The sequence below is a fragment of the Salvelinus alpinus genome, chromosome 6 (genome assembly GCF_045679555.1).
Source record: "Salvelinus alpinus chromosome 6, SLU_Salpinus.1, whole genome shotgun sequence".
NCBI lineage: Eukaryota > Metazoa > Chordata > Actinopteri > Salmoniformes > Salmonidae > Salvelinus > Salvelinus alpinus.
The window spans coordinates 22302114-22324792 of NC_092091.1; the positions used below are offsets into that span (position 1 = coordinate 22302114).

Consider the following 22679-nt stretch of genomic DNA (forward strand, 5'->3'; position numbering starts at 1 on the left):
CCCTGGTTTGAGGGATGGGAAAGATCCTTCATTTCCAGGGGAACTCTCTACCTCAGTTGCTTTAGTCCTGCCTGTCTGAGGCAGGAGGATGTCCCACTTCTGTCAGTTTCAGGAGGACAATCGTCAGTCTCTGAGCTGGAACCCTGAAATTATTTGTAGCAAGAGAAAAGGGTCCAGATTCGGTGAGAGAGGGCTCATTGTCGGTAAGTGCTATTCATCTAATAATTTTCCATCCCAGTACCCCGGAATATGACCAGAAATACTTTGAAAGACGCTGTACTGGCGAATCTTTTTATTTATTAGCTTTTATTTAACCAGGTGAGTCATCGATAACACATTCTCTTTTACAATAACAACCTGAATAATTTTTACGTATTATACATCTCCCCCTCTCCCTCCCTCTCAATATATATATATTTAAATCTCTGTCTAATTTTATTTTTACATGAGTAAATATAAGTGTATAGATAAAGAACATTTAAATATACTTATGTGATTCTTCTCTCTTGCTCTCTCTCTAAGTGGCATTTGCAAGGGAAAATGTAGTGGGACTGAGGTCTTTGATTGCACCTAAAAAAATGTAAGTCGAGCTGAAAAATATCAGTGTCTGAATGTGTGCCTGTAAAAATACATGTATAGGTCAGCATAAGTGCTTTGTCTTAGTGCTGTGTGTGCAAGTCTGCATGCATGGTAATAGTTGCATCGTCCATGTCTTGCATGCAAAAAAATGTGCCCACTTATCCATTTGATCTTGGTCCCTTTAAACAGTTTGTTCATAGGATACAAAACTGCAAACTATGGGCACTACCAAATAAGAAACTGGAGAATAAAATGGAGCTGTCAAACTGCAATAAGATAAAAAAGAGACTACACAGCATCTCCTCCAATGGGGCAGGATTGTATAGTACATTCAGTCTCATGCCTTGGGCTGTGCTGCATGTCTGTGGGGTACATTCAAGATTATCTTACAAGGACTTACACTGAGAACTGGAAAAGAAGTCAAACTGGTTTTACAGAGGACTTCTGCTTAAGGGAGATCTCAAAGCTCTTAGAAAAACCATCTGAGATTGCAAAAATACATTCTCAGAACCGTTTTACTCCCCCCAAAATAGGCAGCATGCATATAGTACCCAGCACCTAGTGTTGAATTTTGTAGCCTGGACTGGCTTACAGTCCAAGCAACTCCATTGGGTGGAGGTCTGAGGTGAGAGTAGTATGTCCTAAAGTGTAGCGTGCAGGGTTGTCACAGAGCTGCTGGTTACTTCGCTGTTGCCACATTCCTCTCCCTACCTCTCGTTCCCTACATCTTTTTGTCTCTATATGAATCACTTTCATATCTAAACAGATTTTTAGTCCATTGTGGAGTCTGGGAAGGTGATTTCACTGCTGAACACCTCACGGTACAGAGGGGGGAAATTGTATGCAGTCTCCGGGTGGAGCAGACTGAAAAACTCGAGCTTGTCAATGTGGAGATTGCAGATGGACTTCATCATGGGAAGCTTGGACACCATCTTAGAGGTAGAAGAAGAGATACAGAGAAATGAAAAAGTGAGACAGAAAATGTGTATCTTTCACATTTCACCCCAAATCCTTTAACAAAAGCCTGTTTTAGGAATAAAGGAATACATCATCGTCTGCCAATATGTACCTTTGCCAGTTTCTCCTCTGATGAGCCACCTCTGTGTAGACAATGTTGCAGAGCCAGATATACTTTCTCTTGAAGCTTCTGTACCTGTTGCCTGTCTGTCAACCATGGTCGGTCTGGAGGAAAAAAAGAGCAACAACCACAGTCAGTCTCTGCTGGTTTTCCTTCTTACATATTACTTAGTGTCTGTTTCAGAGCTGAGACATCACCCCAGTCAACGGGAGACAGTGTGAGAGGATTACCTGGTGACAGGAGAACAGAAGCACTGAACAGAGCCATCTCCTCTTCAGAGAGCTGCATACGACTCAGGCTCTTGGCCAGGTCAAACACAGCACCCACAAGGTCATCACAACCTTCGAGGAAAGAGGGGGGGGAAACATGTGTCTTCAAAACAGAAACGGCTGACTTGGTTCACTTTTTTTTAAAGTAAGCTAAAAAAAGGTTGACCTAGAATTCTTCGACTATGTGGGTGGGTTAATATATTTATATACTTTTTTTTGTGTGTGAATATACTCTGATGGAATATTAATGCCTTGGTTTCATAAAGAGGGAACTCACCAAGAGCTTTGAAGGTCTGTGCGCTAGCAAACTTGCTATCAAACAGAATAGTGTTGTTGATGGGGTTGTAGACTCGACACATGCGAATCAGAAGCACATCCAGACATCCTGAAGAGGAGACCGTAAAGATGGAGAGGAAGAGGAAAAGGGAGAAAAGGGGGACAAAGGATGCTCCAACACGTACACACAAACAATATGAAATAAAACATTAATTCCATGTTGTCAGTCAATAGAATACATCCATTTCATATCACAACATCAAATGTATTTCAATCAATTATAAATCAAATAATTTTTACAATACAATTTGTTACAATTCAAACAAAGATGATGAACAAACAGGAAAGGTGGGCGAGAAGAAAAACAAGAAGAGCCATCATTAGAATAATAACTTTTTTCTTGAACATCGTTGGAAACAGAATGTGGCCTTTGCCACATTAGGTTAAATTGATTGTATATTCTAAAATGTAGTCCTAAGTGGCGAAGTTTGTTTGTCTGCAGACACACATGTTTGTCAAATATACTATTGTGTATGAATGCTGTAGTACTGAAACATGGAAATGCAGTTAATGCCTACATGCTCAGGTCGTCTGAACAGGAACTACAGTGGGCTCCGAAATTATTCACACCCTTGATAAAGATGAGCAGAAATGACTGTATAAAATACAGTGGCAAGAAAAAGTATGTGAACCCTTTGGAATTACCTGGATTTCTGCATAAATTGGTCATAAAATTTGATCTGATCTTCATCTAGTCACAACAATAGACAAACACAATCTGCTTAAACTAATAACAGACAAATTATTGTATTTTTCTTGTCTATATTGAATACATAATTTAAACATTTACAGTGTAGGTTGGAAAAAGTATGTGAACCCCTAGATTAATGACTTCTCCAAAAGCTAATTGGAATCAGGAGTCAGCTAACCTGGAGTCCAATCAATGAGACGAGATTGGAGAATCCTTCCAGATCCTTGATATCCTTTGTCTGCGCTTTTGGACTTCCGTCTTCAATTCAAACCACAGGTTTACAATTGGTTTCAAGTCCGGAGACTGAGATGGCCATTGCAACATGTAGATTTTTGTGGCCAATTAACTGTTTCACACACATCAATATCCACATAGAAATGGTTGATTGGCCACAAAATCTACATGTTGCAATGGCCATCTCAGTCTCTGAACTTGAACCCCATTGAAAACCTGTGGTTTATATTGAAGATATGAAGATAAGATTGAAGATAAACCTGTGGTTTATATTCACCTGTCCATAAGCACAGGTGAAGGATATCAAGGATCTGGAAGGATTCTGTATGGAGGAATGGTCTAAGATCTCTCCTGATGCGTTCTCCAACTCATAAAACACTTTTATGAGTTGGCTCAGGGACGTTATTCTCATAAGGTGAAATCAGGGATGGCAATAATTTTGACCTCTACCTTTTTGAGAAAAATAATGGTTACTTGTTTAACAAAATCTCTTTCTCTGAGAAATTGTATTAGTATAAATATAATTTCCCCAATGTTTTTTGCATACAATATAGTATTTCAATATTTATTTTATACAATCATTTTTGCTCATCTTTATCAAGGGTGTGAATAATATCAGACCCCACTGTATGCTTTGAGGTCAGAGAAAGCTTGTGTATGAGGCCATGGAATAGAGTTGTGAAATGCACTCATCTTATGTCCTAACAATAGGTACTGACCTGCTTTGAGAAGAATGACCTGGTCGTTCTGACAGAGATCCAGGAATCCATTGATGCGCTTGGCAAACTCCACCACGTACTGGATGGCATTGGTGAGGTGGATGGCACACTGCTGCCACATGACCTCCGCAGACTGAAAGAGAGAACAAAGGGATGCCCATGTTAGATATAACATTGGGAATAGCACATAGTGGTGTAAGAGTAAATAGGTCACAGGTCACTGAGTTAATCTTGGTAAAGGACATTGATGTTTACCTTGCTCTGGAAGCTGCGTGTCTCCTCAGGAGTGTACAGGGACCAGACAAGCCTCTTCAGCTCCTCACTGCCATGCTGACTGGTCTCTATGTGAGACTTTACCACACTAGCAGTTATACGTTCTGGAAATGGACAAGACATGTATGGTTTAGCTATCAACCACACTCAATGAAAAAATTATCTAGTGTTAGTTATAGTGACATACAGCAGATGGTGATAGAGTGACTGTTCCACTTACCGATCTCGAGCATGGAGAATCCCTCGGTTAGAGGGTTGAGCAGCGCGTGTGTGAACAGGCTGGACTCGTGCAGCAGCTGGTACTCGTGCTTGATGTGGTGGTTGCTGTCTCCGAAGTCCAGTCCGTTCTGTTCGGGCGAGCTTTGAGAGGAGGAGCTGCTACCCCCGCTTCCCCCCATCATTTCCAGATTGCAGTACTCTCTTTCAGCGCCCTCTGGTGTCACTGGCAGGTCACACAGCAGGCCGTCTGGCAAGGTGATGTCATCAAGGTCGCTGAGGGCGGCACTGGAGCCTCTGCTGTATGCCCGGCTGTGACCTCCGACCTCGCCTCCCTCCTCACGGGCGGCAGTTAACTCCTGGGATGCCTGGTGCTTCTGGACCTCAGCATACAGGCTGTCTCTCTGCTTTTTGGACATGCGGCCAAACTTCACCGCTGTACCAGGAAAGGAGATAGAGTCAGTAAATAATCAGGGAATGAATTATGAGATCATACAGTAAGTCCATATGGAGCCAATACGGAACTTGAACAATTGCAAATATAGAAGAAAATCCACTCACTGCTGTCTCTCAGGCATGATTCCAGGAGTGATTTTACACAGTGTAACACAACTCCACATTTGGCCTTTCAATAAGACCTAGAGAGCTCTAGCGTCTGGTGAAGAGACAGACAGGGGTCCCCTCTGGACTGACCTTGCTGTGTGTGTGTGTGTTTCACACTCACCATCACGGCTCATGCCTAGGGCCAGGCACTTCTGCAGCCGGCAGTGTTGGCAGCGATTCCGATTGGTGCGGTCAATCAGACAGTTCCTCTGCCGGGAACAGGAGTATATAGCATTGTTCTGCTGGCTGCGTCGGAAGAAGCCCTGTAAACACACACACAAGCACAAACACCATCAGGGAGGCAGGTAACCTAGCGGTTAGAGCGTTTGGCCAGTAACCGAAAGGTTGCTAGTTCGAATCCACGAGACGACTAGGTGAAAAATCTGTCGCTCTGCCCTTGAGCAAGGCACTTAAACATAATTGCTCCAGGGTTGCCGTCAATAATGGCTGATCCCTGGCCGTGATCCCACTCTCAGGGGGAGTGGGAATTGCAAAAAACACATTTCCATTTCATACCAAATACTTATACAGGTTCCACACTTGTACAGGTTCCACACTTGTACAGGTTACACAAGTGTGAAACAGAACACATAAGCTTGAGCTATTTGACCATGAATACAGGTGCTGGGATGGACGGGCACTGGGCAAGGGCAGACAATATATAAATAGTATAAATTGATTGAATTTGCTGTGGGTATTCTAGAGGGATGACAGTATGCAGAACTAAAATAGAACACTTGGAGTAAGTGTATCTCTGAGATTGAGGTAGCTCACCTTGCAGCCTTCGCAGGTGATTACACCATAGTGGATCCCTGATGACTTGTCCCCACAGATCTTGCAGGGTATTACTTCAATTTGTGCTGGAAGTAGAGAGAGAGGAGGAACATTTAGTACATGGCATACTTAACACTTAAGACTCACTAGACTAGATAATAAAATATAACTTGATGGTGACTTGGGTTTTGATCTCGTCATGATATGGTCCTTAGGAACTGTGCCAGAACTGTCTGAGAAAGTGCAAGACAGGTGTAGATATACCTACCCTATCAAATAAGAAGGGATAGAAACATCTGCTCAATCTTTGCTCCCAACTGCCCTGATTTTGAACTCAACGGAAACACTATACTCCGAGTCGGTATCCACGTCATACGAAGGAATTTCCCTTGACAACACCCACAAATTGGGGAAAACAAACATTCTTTCCCATTGACCCCCATTGTAAAAGAGCCAATTTCATCGTCAATTTTTTTGTTATATATGAATTACATGCAGAAAAACTGCTGTGTTGTTTAATGTACATGTAACCAGCCAAAAAATCCTGATCTACGAGAAATAGAGCCTGCGAGATGAGTCCTGTGGCTTCAGGCTATTTGGCGTGGGAGAGTGGGAAATGTGGGGAACCGGTGCCCAAGTAGGCTACTACTTTGAAGAATCTCAAATATAAAATATATTTTGATTAGTTTGGTTACTACATGATTCCATATGTGTTATTTCATAGTTTGGATGTCTTCACTACTATTCTACAATGTAAAAAATAGTAAAAATAAAATTAGTAGGTGTGTCCAAACTTTTGACTGGTACTATACCTGTGGAAAACATTTCATCACAGGTAAGACATTTAACTTGTTGAGTATAGTCTGTTTGTATCTCCACTCACTACTTGTAGCTATATAGTCCATTTGTTTGTGTTGTTGGTCTTGGCTAGCTTAATGTTCTAGCACTGTCATGAAAAGGGACATGAGGGAAGCCCTACAATATTATGTTTTTCTAAGTAGTGAGAACGCTTGGGCAGAAGCAGGAAATGTTGAAAGGTATCCTTTAGACATGTTGTACTTTTCTTAAATGTAGTTTTGTAATTGACTAAAACAAACAAACAACAAGAAAAAGGTTACGTTTTTGCTGTGAGCCAATGGGGTAAACCACAGGTTGTTTTCCCCACAGACGTGCGGGGACGTGACGTTCTATCTAATACCGACTGGCACTATCAGAGTCAAAGGCCAATTTGCAGCATTTTGCAGGAAAAAAACTCCATACTGGTGATACGAATATAGAATTCATTCATATAAACAGAACGCTTAACAGTATGTGCAACAGTGTGCGAACAGCCCTGAGCCCTCTCTCCCTGGAACAGGCTATTATTTTCATCATACCAGAGTAGCAGGTTAATTGCATTTACTGGGCCTGGGGTAATAACGTTTCACTGTTCCTCCTCCAGGGTGAATTAAATGTTAGAGGAGGTTAACAAAAGCCCCCGCTTCAGGAGAGCCTCCTATGCTACACAAGATAAAATGGCTACTCTCAAAAAACAAGTGTTTGTTTTTCTGTGTTCGCTTTGACTGCTGGGTGTGTTAAATTATTTTTTTAGAAACTATTTTGTATTACAGTGACGCAAGGCATTAGGTAACATTTACTTTGCAGGTAGCAACTGTATTAACGGCCCTTTACCAGCCCAACCAATCACCTGAGTGATGCCTGTGGCTAGATACAGTAAGTGCGTCACACACGGGGAGCAAAGCAAATTACTAAACTATAAAGTTGAAATCTCAGCTTCATAGATAGGAAGGGAGAATGCTCAACTACTACTGCTTTGTGAGTGGGAGTCTTTTGCATAATGTGAGTGAGATATTTGAGTCGCTTCCCGGATAGAATTCCTACTGATCTACAAAAACCAAATAGGGAAATAAATATATAAAGGCAGTGGAAAAAAACCTCTCTCTCTCTCTGCACTCTCTCTCTACCCCATCTAGCACCCCTGGCCCCCACCCTCTCCCTGTTATATAACTGCCGTCTGGCCGAGTTTCACAAACACACTCATTCAGGGGAGGTGACCCTAGCAACGCCATGACGAGCCTACCCCTTCCCTCTCTTATCGCTCCCATAGGTTCCCGGGAGCATAGCTTTGTCTCTGATATGTTAACTGACATGCTGCTCAGCTGCGTGGAAGGCTATGAGAGAGGAGGAGCTGTTCTACTGACACACTTTCCAATTCAGCAAGGGGAGGCGCTTTGGTTGGCATCCCTGGCAATTAATTTGATTTCTTTCTTTCCTGTTTTAAGGTGGAACCAAATCTGACTCAATCACTGACAGGGGAATGGAAATGTTCACAGGCTAAAAGAAACAGTCCATGTTTGATTAGTGAAAGATTGATTATCACTTTAGAATCTGTAGAGTAAATACAGGTGTATCGACATCCATGTTCCACTTATGTAACACCAGGGAGTGTGAGAGTATTTTAAACATATCTGCAGTATATTATGAAGGGGCCCTGATTGTAACTTACACTGGTGCTCAACTTGTGGAAGCATGTCAGGTATTTGAGTGCAGTTTCAGCTGTCTCGGAGACGTTCATAAAACTAGTTCTACCCCTAGCATAACCACAGAGTCCTGCAGGAGTGTTATGGGCTGTCTGGACAAGTCAGTTACATAATGGGTCATGGCTTCAACACCTGAACCCTTTTTACACAACTCTAATTCATTTCAGGACATTTGAATCATGTGAAAGAATATGACATTTAAAGTACACAAAGTACCATCCAGTATGTAGCACTATGGAGCAGTGCAGAATGTCAGCAAAGTTCTTGGACATTGTTTCAAGAATGACAAGTTCTCGTGGGTCTTACTTTTCTGGTTTGGTCAGTGGGTCAGGGACGTTTGACCTGAAGTCTTGCGCTGCCAACAAGTTTAAGCAAAGGACTTTGTCTTTTACTCTCATAAATTAACTCTCTCTAGGAAGACTTATCTCATGGAAAACAACAAGTAATAACTATGTAATAGCCATTGCACCATGATAAATACTAGGTAATTAGTGGGCAGAAAAATAAAGTATAACCAATATGAGTAAGATAAGATGATATAGGCTACATATAGAGGAACCAGTTTAAAAAGTATTCATATTAAGGGAGGGTACTGATGTTGCAATAGCCTTTTACTAAATGGGAGAGGAGTGTTGTGAAATTGTTGTTGAACAAATTATTATCAAATAACTCTTCATGTATAATCTAATTCAAACCAAGCACGGCGATACTCTAATTGAAAACAAGCACAGCGATACTCAGTGGCGTGTCCAGGGGGTGGCCCAGGGTGGCCACAGCCTCCCCTGAAATCTGATTGCCCACACCTAGAAATTCTGAAATCTGATAGATCGTCTATGAATATATTGATTATTTCGAACAAGACGCGCACCGACAGTAAGACTCATCAATCTCACTGGAGAAAGAATCGGAGCGAGCAAAACCGCTCCCCTGTTTTAGTATGTGTAGCCCATGTATCTGATGCTGTCTGGATAAAATAGTATGACATGTCATATTATTTTTGGCCAGACAGCATCAGATACATGGGCTACAGATACTAAGACAGAGGGGTCCTGTTGGCCTCGCTCGGATGCTTTCTCTGGTGAAATAGATTCAGCCTCTTGCAAATTGAAGGGAAATTATGAAACACAGATAGACACGAACTTGAAATATTTTATAAGTTTGTTTCTTTTTTTATTGTTAACATTTTGGAGGAAGCCTGGCTTCCCTTGGTATCCATGAATACACGCCACCTTGAAGAAAAATTATGATTGCTAAATACTGCACAATTTAAACACTTGCCCAAAACATGTGTAAATATTAGACTAGAAATTGTGCCTTTATGTATCATACTTATGCTAAAATGTTTATTCTATTCTACTGAGCCATTTACTTTATGTTCATATTCTTATCTTTAATTATTTGTTATTGTTGCTGCATTGTCAAGAAGGAACCTGCATGTAAGCATTTCGTTGGAGAGTGTATACCATGTGTATCCAGTACATCTGACTAATAAAACTTGAAACATGAACTAGGTTGAATGTCATTACACATATGGTGGATGTAATAGATGTCCCTTTCCATTAAACGTGCGCAGGTAACCTACTTAACCTACTTTTTGAAGTGATTTGTTTGACAATCAGATGAAAACTTCATGACTGGATGTGTTCATGACACATTAAAAGGTAATACATTTTTACAGTTAAATGAAATGTCTGAACTATAAAGCCTATAAAAAAATGTTGCGTACGCGCAGCTATTATATTGAAAAAATACCCCTAAACTGGGTCTGTGCCCCACCTTGGCCACCCCATTTAAAATGTTCTGGACACACCACTGGCGATAATTACGTACAATACTAGCTAGCAAATTCACACTGCTTCAAAAAGTGCTGACAACATTCATGCTTTATTTAATATGCAGACAATTGTGATTGAAGGTGGGAAATGTTTTCGCGCAGTGAAGCAGTTAGTGGTACTGTCAGACTTCTTTCACATAGGATTTACGATATGTTGCCTGTAAAAAAAAAAGGGCATTGTTTATATGACCCCCTTACAAACAGGCCATTCAACTTTTATATAGCCATTGCTTAAGGCTGGCACCACAGGCTGAAATGACCTTTTTATCATGTACAGTTGAAGTTGGAAGTTTACATACACTTAGGTTGGAGTCATTAAAACTCGTTTGTCAACCACTCAACAAATTTCTTGTTAACAAACTATAGTTTTGGCAAGTCGGTTAGGACGTCTACTTTATGTATGGCACAAGTAATTTTTCCAACAATTGTTTACAGACAGATTATTTAACTTATAATTCACTGTATCACAATTCCAGTGGGTCAGAAGTATACATACACTAAGTTGACTGTGCCTTTAAACAGCTTGGAAAATTCCAGAAAATTATGTCATGGCTTTAGAAGCTTCTAATAGGCTAATTGACATAATTTGAGTCAATTGGAGGTGTACCTGTGGATGTATTTCAAGGCCTACCTTCAAACTCAGTGCCTCTTTGCTTGACATCATGGGGAAATCAAAAGAAATCAGCCAAGACCTCAGATATATGACCTCATATGTAGACCTCCACAAGTCTGGTTCATCCTTGGGAGCAATTTCCAAACGCCTAAAGGTACCACGTTCATCTGTACAAACAATAGTATGCAAGTATAAACACCATGGGACCACGCAGCCGTCATACCGCTCAGGAAGGAGACGCGTGCTGTCTCCTAGAGATGAACGTACTTTGGTGCGAAAAGGGCAAATCAATCCCAGAACAACAGCAAAGGACCTTGTGAAGATGCTGGAGGAAACAGGTACAAAAGTATCTGTATCCACAGTAAAACGAGTCCTATATTGACATAACCTGAAAGTCCGCTCAGCAAGGAAGAAGCCATTGCTCCAAAACCGCAATAAAAAAGCCAGACTATGGTTTGCAACTGCACATGGGGACGAAGATCATACTTTTTGGAGAAATGGCCTCTGGTCTGATGAAACAAAAATAGAACTGTTTGGCCATAATGACCATTGTTATGTTTGGAGGAGAAAGGGGGATGCTTGCAAGCCGAAGAACACCATCCCAACCGTGAAGCATGGGGGTGGCAGCTTTGCTGCAGGAAGTTAAAGCTTGGTCGCAAATGGGTCTTCCAAGTGGACAATGACCCTAAGCATAATTCTAAAGTTGTGGCAAAATGGCTTAAGGACAACAAAGTCAAGGTATTGGAGTGGCCATCACAAAGCCCTGACCTCAATCCCATAGAAAATTTGTGGGCAGAACTGAAAAAGCGTGCGCGAGCAAGGAGGCCTAAAAAGCTGACTCAGTTACACCATCTCTGTCAGGAGGAATGGGCCAAAATTCACCCAACTTATTGTGGGAAGCTTGTGGAAGGCTACCTGAAACATTTGATCCAAGTTAAACAATTTAAATGCAACGCTACCAAATACTAATTGAGTGTATGTAAACTTCTGACCCACTGGGAATATGATGAAAGAAATAAAAGCTGAAATAAATCCTTCTCTCTACTATTATTCTGACATTTCACATTCTTAAAGTAAAGTGGTGATCCGAACTGACAACTGAATTTTTACTTGGATTAATTGTCAGGAATTGTGGAAAAACTGAGTTTAAATGTATTTGGCTAAGGTGTATGTAAACTTCTGACTTCAACTGTACCTATCAATTTTAAGATTTGTTGGTATCTTCGTCCATTAATATCAGTATTTTCAAGGAGTAAACATAAAAATGTCAAAAACTTGAATTAAATGTAAATCTTTTATTTAGTTTATCATTATACCGTCATCAACATTTTTATGAATTTTAACCACTTTAAAATGAACATACATCAATAATTGCAAGCTCACTGCATTAAATTACACATCATTTAAAAGCATATTTCATAGAGAATGTTACAAACTGGACTATATTCAGTAACTTACTTTGAAGAGATGATGATTGGGTCTAAATAGGCGTTTGGTAGTCTAAATACAGTGTATTTCCCAAAAGTCAGACTCTTCCCACACGCAAATGTATTTTTCTCAGGTTCAAAAGCATTTGCATTCACCAAATTATCTGTGATTATCCTTAGATATATTCTCCAGACTTGCCCAGAGAAAATTGTTGATGTGTTGTAAAAATGTTATTCCAGATAACATTTTCTTTGGAAAAATTTACCAAAAATGTCTTTAGTATTCTACAGATAGAAAGATGAAAAATGTATTTATCCAAATCTGCTCTGGACAACTCAGATCCTGGAGTATTTTAACAAAATTAAACTTTAGGCTGACTTCATCCAGTGTCCCCCCAAAACTTTTTGTGCGATATGCAAATATGTGCATATTTAATGAGATATTGCCTAATTTTCAGACTTTTACAACATATTTCTAGAACATGTTAATACAAAAAAGTCTTAGAAAAGTCTGGTAAAAGTTGATTGTTATATGATTAAGGGGGGAAAATACCCTATCAGGGTGTGGTGCCTGGCAACTCACAACTGAGCAAGAGAAATTCAACTTTGACCCTGTTGTTTCGACCATTGTCATAGTAACCTGACATGACAGCAAGCAGCATCATCAAGTTCTAAATTCCCCAGATAGGACAGAAGAGAATGCACTGCTTTCCTTTCTTCACATTCACAACAGTAAGTTAGCAGTTCGTCATACTTGTTGCAGGCTGCAATGGCCTCAATTTCCTACTTAACTCTGAATGACCCCCCACAAAAAAATCTGGAAAACTACGCATACTGTCTTAATAAAACTACCTTTTCTTCCCCCATGCTATGGTAGCTAGATTGTTCTGGACGTTTAATCTAGCAAGGGTAAACAACAGACTGGTGCAACCTGTTTGGCTGAATGCGGTACATAACACATAGCCACCCAAGACAGTAGGGGAGAGGGTGGGACAGGTAGCCTAAAATCACACACTGGCAACGTGTTTTCAAATGGAAGATGCACCACCAAATTTTACAGTAGATATGGGGGTATTTGGCCCACAGAATTATACCTACGGAGGAGCGGCTTCTATGGAGGATCTTTGAAGGTCTTTTAACTTCACAGTTGGCTTAACTTTCGACCAGAGAAGCTAGCTGTGTGTGCACAGTGGCACCACAATAAAAAAACATCTTACTTTTAATAAATCCAATGTGAAATGTGATAACTATAGTGTCCCTAACTAGCAGTGAAAAAGTTAATCCATTCTAATTACAAATCTCTCTCTATCATCTGAATCACACTTGTAACTTCAGTAGGCTACAGCTATGCTTCAGAGGGGGAGGGGCAGGTAGCCTACACACACACACTGGCAAAGATGTTCAGCTTGCAGGCAGACACTGGAAGAAGTTTCTGCTTGACAGAGGTAGGGCTTTGCATAGGCGCTTGCTGTGTTTTTTCGTGGGACTGGAAAAAAATGCCCGGAATGTAAAATACCATTATTAAAACCAGTTACAATGCTTTTAAAACAATGGTTCTGTTCCGGAACAGTTTAGATCACTTTAGTTCCCGGGTTCTGATTATGTTCATTGAAAGATGTTGTTATTTTCTAGACTTCAGTTCTGTTCCATGAACCAGTACTAGCCCCTGGTTTTATGTACTCACTGGTCGCGGGGGATTAGGAGTGTATTGCCGGCTACGCTATTTACATTTGGACACCAAAGACCAGACAACGTATACTTTGGTGAACCTTGGAACCTTGGGGCTAACTAGGTCAGTTGGTGGAAATAAAAGTACAGGCTTTGTCGCCGGCAATAAGTCAGCAAAAAGTTGCTGGCAAAACGTCTTGGTTAGAAAGGTGCAGGCTTTACTGCAGGCTTTACTGCTGGGACAAGCAAACTGGCTGTCTCTGTCAGGCAGTTTGCTTGTCCCAGCAGTAAAGCCTGCAGTCACAGAGACTTTTCTCTCTTATCTTAACTAACCAAACAGCTCACAGGGAGTCTGAAGGTCCTATTTACCTTCTACTTTGTATTTACTTGACACACTGTATGTTTAACCTCAAAGTAGTACCGCAGAGCGATATACTTTAGCACAAATGCTACAGCCAGAGCGTTTAACCTACATTGCATATGCGATAAGTGTGCTTTAAGGTATATATAATATGATCCTCTTGTCCTAGAGCTTTATTGCAGGTTTAAGCGGACATTTAGTTCTTAAAACATAACCCTCTCTCTAGGCTGGGCTGCTGATGGGGCCTTCAACTACAGTGCCTAGCTAGCACCTGTTTTCTAAACAGTTGTGTGGATAGTGATAACTTATCCCTCTCTCTCTCCACTTCAGTGTGACCTACAGACACAAAGTACTCTGCGAGAGGGTATGGCTGATACAGAGCCCCACTCTTTAAATATGCCAGGAGGAGTGAGTAATTCCTCTGTAGGAGTAAAAGGAGTAGGCTGAGAGTTGACTGAGAGGCCCTAAGGCAGGAGTGGATGGTGCAAATAATTTTTTTTATTTTTTATTTTTTTCACCTTTATTTAACCAGGTAGGCTAGTTGAGAACAAGTTCTCATTTGCAACTGCGACCTGGCCAAGATAAAGCAAAGCAGTTCGACACATACAACAACACAGAGTTACACATGGAATAAACAAACATACAATCAATAATACAGTAGAAAAAACTATAAACAGCATGTGCAAATGAGGTAGGTTAAGAGAGGTAAGGCAATAAATAGGCCATGTTGGCGAAGTAATTACAATATAGCAATAAACACTGGAATGGTAGGGTGTGCAGAAGATAAATGTGTAGTAGAGATACTGGGGTTGCAGTGGTGGGTAGTATATGGGGCTTTGGTGACAAAACGGATGGCACTGTGATAGACTGCATCCAATTTGTTGAGTAGAGTGTTGGAGGCTATTTTGTAAATGACATCGCCGAAGTCGAGGATTGGTAGGACGGTCAGTTTTACGAGGGTATGTTTGGCAGCATGAGTGAAGGATGCTTTGTTGCGAAATAGGAAGCCAATTCTAGATTGAATTTTGGATTGGAGATGTTTAATGTGAGTCTGGAAGGAGAGTTTATAGTCTAACCAGACACCTAGGTATTTGTAGTTGTCCACATATTCTAAGTCAGAACCATCCAGAGTAGTGATGCTGGACAGGCGGGCAGGTGCGGGCAGCGAACGGTTGAAGAGCATGCATTTAGTTTTACTTGCATTTAAGAGCAGTTGGAGGCCACGGAAGGAGAGTTGTATGGCATTGAAGCTCGTCTGGAGGTTATTTAACACAGTGTCCAAAGAAGGGCCAGAGGTATACAGAATGGTGTCGTCTGCGTAGAGGTGGATCAAAGAATCACCAGCAGCGAGAGCGACATAATTGATGTATACAGAGAAGAGAGTCTGCCTGAGAATTGAACCCTGTGGCACCCCCATAGAGACTGCCAGAGGTCCGGACAACAGGCCCTCCGATTTGACATACTGAACTCTATCGGAGAAGTAGTTGGTGAACCAAGCGAGGCAATCATTTGAGAAACCAAGGCTGTTGAGTCTGCCAATAAGAATGTTGTGATTGACAGAGTCGAAAGCCTTAGCCAGGTCGATGAATACGGCTGCACAGTAATGTCTCTTATCAATGGCGGTTATGATATCGTTTAGGACCTTGAGTGTGGCTGAGGTGCACCCATGACCAGCTCTGAAACCAGATTGCATAGCGGAGAAGGTACGGTGAGATTCGAAATGGTCGGTAATCTGTTTGTTAACTTGGCTTTCAAAGACCTTAGAAAGACAGGGTAGGATAGATATAGGTCTGTTGCAGTTTGGGTCTAGTGTGTCTCCCCCTTTGAAGAGGGGGATGACCGCGGCAGCTTTCCAATCTATGGGAATCTCAGACAATACGAAAGAGAGGTTGAACAGGCTAGTAATAGGGGTTGCAACAATTTCGGCAGATCATTTTAGAAAGAGAGGGTCCAGATTGTCTAGCCCGGCTGATTTGTAGGGGTCCAGATTTTGCCACTCTTTCAGAACGTCAGCTATCTGGATTTGGGTGAAGGAGAAGTGGGGAAGGTTTGGGCGAGTTGCTGTGGGAGAGCGCAGGGCTGTTGACCGGGGTAGGGGTAGCCAGGTGGAAAGCATGGCCAGCCGTAGAAAAATGCTTATTGAAATTCTCAATTATTGTGGATTTATCAGTAGTGACAGTGTTTCCTAGCCTCAGTGCAGTGGGCAGCTGGGAGGAGGTGCTCTTATTCTCCATTGACTTTACAGTGTCCCAGAACTTTTTTGAGTTTGTACTACAGGATGCAAATTTCTGTTTAAAAAAGCTAGCCTTAGCTCCTCTAACTGCCTGTGTATATTGGTTCCTAACTTCCCTGAAAAGTTGCATATCACGGGGGCTATTCAATGCTAATACAGAACGCCATCAGTCACCAATGATGGTGACAGATGATCTAACCTAGTTACATTAGGTTAACAATCTGTCACGACTTCCGCCGAAGTTGGTCCCTCTCCTTGTTCGGGCGGGGTTCGAAGTCACCGACTTTCTAGCCATCGCTTATCCTCTTTTAATTTTCCTTTGGTTTTGTCTTGTCTTGTATCACACCTGGTTTCAATCCCATCAATTACATGTTGTGTATTTAACCCTCTGTTCCCCTTCAGGTGTTTGTCGGTGATTGTTATTTGTAAGTGTTTGTGCACGTTTGTCCTGGCGTGCGTAGGGTATTGTACCCATTTGTTGAGATTAGATGAGATTTTCAGGGAACTGCACGGGCAGGGTGTAGTGGTGTATATTGATGACATTTTGATATACTCCGCTACACGCGCTGAGCATGTGTCCCTGGTGCGCAGAGTGCTTGGTAGCCTGTTGGAGCATGACCTGTACATCAAGGCTGAGAAATGCCTGTTCTTCCAACGGTCCGTCTCCTTTCTAGGGTATCGCATTTCCACCTCAGGGGTGGAGATGGAGAGTGACCGCATTGCAGCCGTGCGTAATTGGCCGACTCCCACCACGGTAAAGGAGGTGCAGCGGTTCTTAGGGTTTGCCAACTACTACCGGAGGTTTATCCGGGGTTTTGGTCAGGTAGCGGCTCCCATTACCTCACTGCTGAAGGGGGGCCCGGTGCGCTTGCAGTGGACAGCTTAGGCGGACAGGGCTTTTGGTCACCTGAGGGCTCTGTTTAACTCGGCTCCCGTGCTGGCCCATCCGGATCCCTCTTTGGCGTTCATAGTGGAGGTGGACGCGTCCGAGCCTGGGATAGGAGCTGTGCTCTCTCAGCGCTCGGGTACGCCACCGAAGCGTCGCCCCTGTGCCTTCTTCTCGAGGAAGCTCATCCCGGCGGAGCGAAACTATGACGTGGGGGACCGGGAGTTGTTGGCTGTCGTCAAGGCTCTGATGGTGTGGAGACATTGGCTTGAGGGGGCTAGACACCCTTTTCTCATCTGGACTGACCACCGCAATCTGGAGTACAACCGGGCGGCGAGGAGACGGAACCCTCGCCAGGCAAGGTGGGCCATGTTTTTCACCCGTTTTGTGTTCACCCTCTCTTACAGAACAGGCTCCCAGAACGCAAAGGCAGACGCATTGTCCCGGCTGTATGACACAGAGGAGCGGCCCATGGATCCCACTCCCATACTCCCCGCCTCCTGCCTGGTGGCGCCGGTAGTGTGGGAGCTGGACACGAACATTGAGCAGGCATTACATGCAGAGCCCGCTCCCGTCCAGTGTCCTGCTGGGCGTCTGTACGTCCCATCTGTTGTTCGTGACCAGTTGATCTATTGGGCCCACACGTCACCCCCCTCTGGCCATCCTGGGCCCGGTCGGACAGTGCGCTGTTTGAGTGGGAGGTACTGGTGGCCTACTTTGGCTAAGGACATGAGGGTTTATGTTTCCTCCTGCTCGGTGTGCGCCCAGTGTAAGGCTCCTAGGCACCTGCCCAGAGGTAAGCTACACCCCTTACCCGTTCCACAGCGGCCTTGGTCGCACCTGTCGGGGGATTTTCTTACTGATCTTCCGCTCTCACAGGGTAACACCGCGATCCTGGTCGTTGTGGATCGTTTCTCTAAGTCCTGTCGTCTCCTCCCTCAGCCCGGGTCTCCCTGCGGCCCTACAGACTGCGGAGGCCTTGTTTACACACGTCTTCCGGCACTACAGGGTGCCTGAGGATATAGTGTCTGATCGGGGTCCCCAGTTCACGTCAAGGGTCTGGAAGGCGTTCATGGAACGTCTGGGGGTCTCGATCAGCCTTACTTCAGGTTTTCACCCGAGAGTAATGGGCAGGTGGAGAGAGTTAACCAGGATGTGGGCAGGTTTCTGTGGTCCTATTGCCAGGACCGGCCGGGGGAGTGGGCGGAGTTCGTGCCCTGGGCCGAGATAGCACAGAACTCGCTTCGCCACTCCTCCACTAACATCTCTCCCTTCCAGTGCGTACTGGGGTAACAGTCGGTTCTGGCGCCTTGGCATCAGGGTCACACCGGGGTCACACCGGGTCACACCGGGTAAGGCTCTCGACCCGAAACCTGCCCCTCCGCCTGCGTTGCCGGAAGCTGGGTCCGCGGTTTGTGGGGCCATTTAAAGTCCTGAGGAGAGTGAACGAGGTATGTTATAGGTTGCAGCCTCCCCCCGATTACCGCATTAACCCCTCGTTCCGTGTCTCTCCTCAGGCCGGTGGTGGCTGGCCCGCTCCAGGAGTCTGAGGTGCGGGAGGTTCCTCCGCCCCCTCCGGACATCGGGGGGGGGGGGGGCCCCGGCGTACTCTGTTCGCTCCATACTGGATTTGAGGCGCCGGGCGAGGGGCTTTCAGTATCTCGTGGAGTGGGAGGGCTACGGCCCAGAGGAGAGGAGCTGGGTTCCGTTCGAGGACGTGTTGGACCCATCTATGCTGCAGGAGTTCCGTCTTTGTCCGGATCGCCCTGAGCCTCGCCCTCCGGGTCGTCCCCGAGGTCGGTGTCAACGCACTGCTGGAGCCCCGCGTCGGTGGGGGGGGGGGGTACTGTCACAACTTCCGCCGAAGTTGGTCCCTCTCCTTGTTCGGGCGGCGTTCGGGGGTTGAAGTCACTGACTTTCTAGCCATCGCTGATCCTCTTTTCATTTTCCTTTGGTTTTGTCTTGTCTTGTATCACACCTGGTTTCAATCCCATCAACTACATGTTGTGTATTTAACCCTTTGTTCCCCCTCATGTGTTTGTCGGTGATTGTTATTTGTAAGTGTTTGTGCACGTTTGTCCTGGCGTGCGTAGGGTATTGTACCCATTTGTTATATTTGTTATGTTTCCCGGTGAGTTTTTGTCTAATAAACTGCGCCGCTGGAAACACATTTTCTCTCCTGCGTCTGACTTCTCTACCGCCAGTATGCACCCCTTACACAATCTGTGTTAGTTACTGTGTTTCTAATAAATATTGTACTGTTTTTTGTTTTCTAAGACTTATACCTTTTCTGTTTCATTAGTGGCTTTATATTTGGCATAAGAAATATCCATTTCTCTTTTGCGCTTTACGTATTTTACTCCACTGCTATATATCAGTCCTGAAATAAACCATATGGTATGGGGTGCTCATCCCCACCACTGGAACACATTTAGGGTTGCGCTACAACCATAGTTCCACACAACATATATAAATCCATGTCTATTTGGCTCTGTTTCCAGACAAATAGTCAGACTGTGCTTTGGGCAGTTTTTCATTGTAGCCTATAGGCTTTATCTGGGGCCCAGAGTTTTTCCATACTGTGTAGGGAATCAAAGGATGATGCCATCCAGCCTAGGCAGGGAGTTAAAGCTCAGGGAGTGGAAAGTTAGCAGTTAGTTGTCAGAGAGAGGCACCTTCACACATACTGTAGCCCCACTGTGAACATCTCCTGACAGATAGTGACTTTGAGCTTGATCAACAGTGCCCTTGGGAGCAGAGAGCTGCCATCACTGCTCTACTTTGTCTTTGATCCCTTGCTAAACCTATACCCTAAAACTATGCCCTACATGGCTGTAGCACTTCAGCCAGTGTGGCAGACAGAGTTCTCTTCTCACGTTATAGGAGAAGTGCACTTCATAAAAGTTATTGCTACAGTGGCTAAAGCCATTGCGTTTACAGCAGCCCTGCCATTGGCACCTGAGGGTCCATCCATAGTCACAGAGGTGTGGATTACTGGAGAGAAAGAGAGCCGGGATTTATATAATCGAATCTACTATATATTGATGCAAGCCGTACTTGAAAACAAATGGGTGACATAGATTCTGGTTAATGTAATCAAGTAGTTAAGGTCACAATGGAAACTGAGTGAGGGATTAAGGTGTCCTGCTGAGAGATGAATGTAGGCTACTGGTTGTTGGTCCCCATATCCTGCTGCGACTCCGCATTGAAATTGCATAATAAATGTAAAACCCGGATGAATATTTTGGATAAAAGATATTAGATTCTTTTTTTATTTAACCTTTATTTAAGTAGGCAAGTCAGTTAAGAACAACTTCTTATTTACAATGACGGACTACAATTATTTGCAGAAAAAAATCTAAAATCACAGTCAGCTGTCTGGTAAAGTATGAAAGACCAACATGTGGTCTTTTGGCTTTTGTAAATAAATGATTTGCCATATGATGCAAAATTGCCTACCAATAATAACCAATAATAACTGGCCTACAATAAACGGTTTAATATGCCTTGTAGGTAAAGGAGGTTGCTTGTACACCAGAAAAGGCTCTGTTTTTTACAGTCAACCGCATGGGTTTGCACATGCCATGAACCTCTGCTCTGCCATCCCGTAGTAACCACCGGTTCTTTTTTTTCACTGATAATGTCCTCAGATTTAAGTAATAATAGGCTAATGTTAACGGGTTGCTTTAGAAATGACGAGAACCCTCAGAAGCCATGCCTCCCCACCCACCCATCCTCCACCCTCTCTGAACGCTGTGTAATCCTCAATGACAGAACTAGGTCAATGGAACAGCGGACTCTACCTCACACAGTCCGCCATGACTGGATGCAGAAAACAACAACAACACCCGCCCACGCACCACGAGTAGGAATGAAACGAAATCAGCATTCTCAAGTTTTGAGGAATTGGGGGAAAATATTTTTATATAATATTAATACATATATTTTATATGATCAAGTTAATTATGGCCAACAGTACTAATGCAAATACAACCTACCTACGTACAGAATGGCAAATAGAGCTGAACAAAGATAATATGTAGGCCTAATAAGAAATATATTACACGATTATATAATGTTTTTCATGAGTCTTTCAATCACTCTCCCACCACCCTTTTCTTACATAACCAAAAATGCTTGCTGCCAATTGCTGGCAAAGACAAACAAATCACCATCTACATTCATCTGCACACTAATAGCCTATGGGACATTTTTACTTGAGTTTGATGTACTTTTTAAATGTGCAGATTTAAAAGTGCAGTGTTTTTATTCTTCTAAATTAACTTTGTAAAATATCCTGACGAAGCACATAGAGTGGGCTACTTGATTATTTGTCATATCTCATGGCCAAACAGTTTACATTTATCTGAGATCTATGTCGTCGTTCATTCCCAAGCGCGCCCAGTTTCAACACTACTGACAGTTCAGTAGACTATTTCAAAGTAATGCGTCTATCATAGTTTACATTACTCCCATACAAAACTGTCACTTTAATGAGCAAAACACAGTCATACACATATAGGCTATACATGTTTGTAATTATTAGAATAAATGTAAACGTACCTCTCATATTCTTGCTGTTATTATATTTGAGTCGCAAACTCAACGTAAAGAAAATAAAACGAAGGAATATAAAGATGATACACGCTTTTTCGCTCCGAAAAGGAGCTGTTGAAAGTAAAAACAACAAATCCTAATATGTGTTCTAATAGCTGGTATGTGAAGCAAACAAAATATCAAACGAATAGGTTAAGTTTGTTAACGTATTTACTCCGTGTAGCACAAGTATTCTTCCTGTGACTGTTCACAATGAAATATTGTGACGAACTCCTGGTCTTCCCACCTCGTTCCTGTACTGGTGCTCACTGTCTCTTATCGCTCGCTGCTGTAACCTTCTTTCGGCGCGTGGACTCTCACATGATCTTGCTCGACTGGCCTGCCTTTTCCCCGCGAAACAGCACGCGCGCTTAAGGAGGATCGGGCTTTCACTTGCGTGGGAAAGTGTGGCAGTGTGTCACAGGACCAACATCGTGGGAAATATTCCTACGAGGCTTTTCTTTTCCTCGTTAAAAGATTAATACATGCTTAAAAAGTAGGCTGTCTCAAGTAGACGTAAGCATAGCGGTGCTCTGATTGTGCGTTTTGCTTTTTTCTCTTTTCCCACTACAAGGCTATTTTGTTATCAAGTAATAAGCACTTTATTACATAGGCTATATGTACATTGATAGTTCTGTATTCACAAATCAAACCTGTCTAATATCAAACGTATCCTGTTGCATCATTTAAAAAAAAATATATATATTATTAGACTTGAAATCATTAATTAATTGACATTTTTCTTCAGT

At 43.0% G+C, this 22679-nt stretch overlaps 1 protein-coding gene across 1 annotated transcript; it reads right to left on the bottom strand.

Annotated features, from left to right (window-relative positions):
* Positions 1-277: 277 nt before the first annotated feature.
* Positions 278-22412, bottom strand: LOC139578385 (nuclear receptor ROR-beta-like). Its single transcript, XM_071405891.1, has 10 exons — positions 21898-22412; positions 5773-5858; positions 5120-5261; positions 4400-4831; positions 4162-4283; positions 3907-4039; positions 2204-2311; positions 1888-1998; positions 1649-1761; positions 278-1511 (listed from the first exon to the last, which is right to left on the bottom strand). Exons 1-10 carry the CDS (start codon positions 21902-21904, stop codon positions 1350-1352), a joined length of 1416 nt encoding a protein of 471 aa, XP_071261992.1. The 5' UTR covers positions 21905-22412; the 3' UTR covers positions 278-1349.
* Between the last annotated feature and the right edge of the window lie 267 nt (positions 22413-22679).